This window comes from Corylus avellana, chromosome ca9 (genome assembly GCF_901000735.1).
Source record: "Corylus avellana chromosome ca9, CavTom2PMs-1.0".
NCBI lineage: Eukaryota > Viridiplantae > Streptophyta > Magnoliopsida > Fagales > Betulaceae > Corylus > Corylus avellana.
Genome location: NC_081549.1, coordinates 11600654 through 11603473, shown reverse-complemented (window position 1 = coordinate 11603473; position 2820 = coordinate 11600654). Strand labels below are relative to the sequence as shown.

The 2820-nt window shown below is 38.4% G+C and overlaps 1 protein-coding gene across 1 annotated transcript in view; it reads left to right on the top strand.

Moving 5' to 3' along the window:
* Positions 1 to 1320: 1320 nt before the first annotated feature.
* The window catches only part of LOC132162303 (uncharacterized), a 7100-nt gene continuing 5600 nt past the window's right edge, over positions 1321 to 2820 (top strand). Inside the window, exons 1-3 of the mRNA XM_059572553.1 lie at positions 1321 to 1388; positions 1515 to 1699; positions 1780 to 2259. Of these exons, the coding sequence (XP_059428536.1) occupies positions 1549 to 1699; positions 1780 to 2259 (631 nt within the window). The 5' untranslated portion in view covers positions 1321 to 1388; positions 1515 to 1548. The remainder of the gene's footprint in view (positions 1389 to 1514; positions 1700 to 1779; positions 2260 to 2820) is intronic.

Genomic DNA, 2820 nt, shown 5'->3' with positions numbered 1-2820 from the left:
TTTGTATAAAATTTCAACTTCTAAAACGTTTAAAAAAATAAAAATCAGGGATATTTTGGTCTTTTTTTGAATTTTTAACAGTTAAAATTAACGGAAGGGTCCAGATTGAGAGCAATTGAAAGTTCATGGGACTAAATTGAGAGATTTGGAAGTTCAGGAGGGGTATTTCAAAACGGGTAAAAGTTTGGGGGTCCTTAGTGAAGTTTTCCCTTATATTTATGTTGAGGTATTTGTTCCCTCTAACATGTTATGTAAAATTAATATTACTAGTTTTTTAAAAAGAAACAAATATTTTGTTGTAAGATTATATTTCTGATGTCGTAACGTCACGTGTGAAATTTGAGATTTTCACTTATGATTCTATTGTATAGAATTGGGGCGTCAGCCGCGTCACACTAGGTATAAGACCCGAGCTCACCAAATGGCATATATATGGGGTACACTGGAACTCTTCCCCTCACATACGCCCCAAACGGTAATAGTCCTATAATGGTCTTTATCTGCCTTTTTACCCACTTGATTATTTCAAATTTGTTTGATGAAGAAATGAGTCATTGGGGGCACTCCCTAAAAGGAAAGTAACTTATACGAGTTAAGTGACTTGTATGTTTCGAACTTACTCTGTAAAGAAATGAGTTGTTGGAGATGTCACCGAATGGAATTAAATTATGAAGACGCACTACTTTAAAACAATATGCAGTACGGGTTTACAAGCTCTCTCACAATTGCTGCTTACATCCTGTCCACGTATCCTCTAAATTTTACTTTCACTAATTTCAGCAATTTCAGCATTGGAGATGGTTCCACCGTCACCTCCAACGTGCCACTCGAACCTTTGATCTTTTTCCAAATCTCCTGATCGTCATTATATCAATAGATTGTGTTTTTTTTAAAAGAGCACCTCATACCTTCATGAAGATTATCACCACCTATGAAGATTATATAAGATGTAGGCGTGACCACCATTATTATGGTATGATCACCCCTTTAAACATCAAAACAAAAGTTTTAGAATTTTTTTTTTTTTTTTTTTTTTTTTTTTTGTTTTAAAGAAAAGAAACTAGTAAATAAATATAGGAAGGACCATTCCAGACTCAGTGTCATGAGTCACAACCAGTCATTTAAATCACCACTCTTCGTTTCTTTTTTTATCTGCCCTTTCTCGTAGGGAGCAGTCACACAGATCTCGCTCCATCCAACCCCATCTCAATAACTCAATTTATAAATAAATAAGTAATCTAAAAAAAAAAAAAACAAAAACAAAAAATCAATCAAAATTAAGGTAAGAGTATCCAAGCCATCCAAGGGCTGTAATAAAAAGGAAGGAAGCTCTTCCGAAAAGAAGTCCACGTGCTTAATTTGCTTTTACGTTCAGAAATCAGACAACAGTGAGCACCGCATTCTCTTCCCTTTTTCTTCTTCAAAGCATCCAATTTGTTACCGTTATCTCTAATTGCTGCAACCCACACACTAATTAACACTTCTCTCCATTTCCCAAAAACATTCTGTCGCAGCAAAACTGAAAGAGAGATCGATCGATCAGGATCTATGAAGAGGCAGGATCACAATCTGGTGTCATCATCTTCTTACCGGGAAAATATTGCGCCGGAAACCCTCCATGGGAGGAGCATCGGATGCATGTCCGGCATTATCCACCTCGTTTGCAAATACCAAAATCGACACAAATTCCTTACTTTCGGTTCGTTTCTTTCTTTTTTCATTTCTTTTTATTTTTTTTTTTGTCTTTAAAATAGCTTTCGTCTATGGGTGTTGGATCAGGAAAGAAGCAGGAAAAGAATGTGGTTTCTACTCCGACGAAGCTAAAACCCTCCTCGGCTTCCCCATCAGCAGTGCAAGGACAGAGCAGAAAAGAGGTTGATCTCCGGAGATTCACTTGCGATATGCAAAGGAGCCCGACTCTGCCGGCGGACATACGGCGCTCGCCGCAGAACTTCCCGACTCCTCCGGCGCTGGTGGCGAGGCTGATGGGGTTGGAAGCAATGCCGGAATCGGCTGCCGACAAGAGAAGGAAGCTGTTAGGAGCGTTGGAGAAATGCAACGAGGACTTGAACGCGCTCAAGAAGATCATCGAGGCCGTCCAGTCGTCGGAGCGGCAGAAATCAACGCCCGCCGCAGACGCGGCGGCGACGAAAAGGTGTTGGGAGTTCAACGGCGAGCCGAGTCCCGTGTCAGTGCTGGACGAGTTCAGTGGTTCTCCTTGGAGCGCACGCTACTGCCACTCCGGACGCCACTCAAACGGTTCGTTTTGCTTTCCTTCTTTCTTTTGGTTGTCTTTCAACTTTCTCATACGTAAATTGATATATATATATATATATATATATATATATATATATTATCTAAAAATTAAAAAAGGAAATTAAATATTGACACCCGAATATAAATCTGAGTAGCATTAATTAATTTTGAAAATATTAAGTTTGTTTTATTAACATGAACTTTTGTGTTGCTCATAGACTATAAACATATATATTAAATACGATGGTCTCTCCGATAAAAGTGCATGTCACGTAGATAGGAGGGAGAAGGTTTTAGGATTCCAAGTTAACAATGATGCAATCTGGTGTGTGCGGGCCCATTATAACCATTTTTCCAATGATACCGGACTATTGATATAAGTTACAGCTGTCCTGTTATAGCATCAAGATTTTAAAGGAGATATGTTATAGTGTAATAAAAAGACTATTTTTGACCCATAAAAATCTTAGGTGACAAGAAGTTATAGGCAAATTATTGGGTGGGATTACAGTAACTACAGATGAGACTTATAATCTCTTGTCACCTTAGACTTTTATGGCCAAA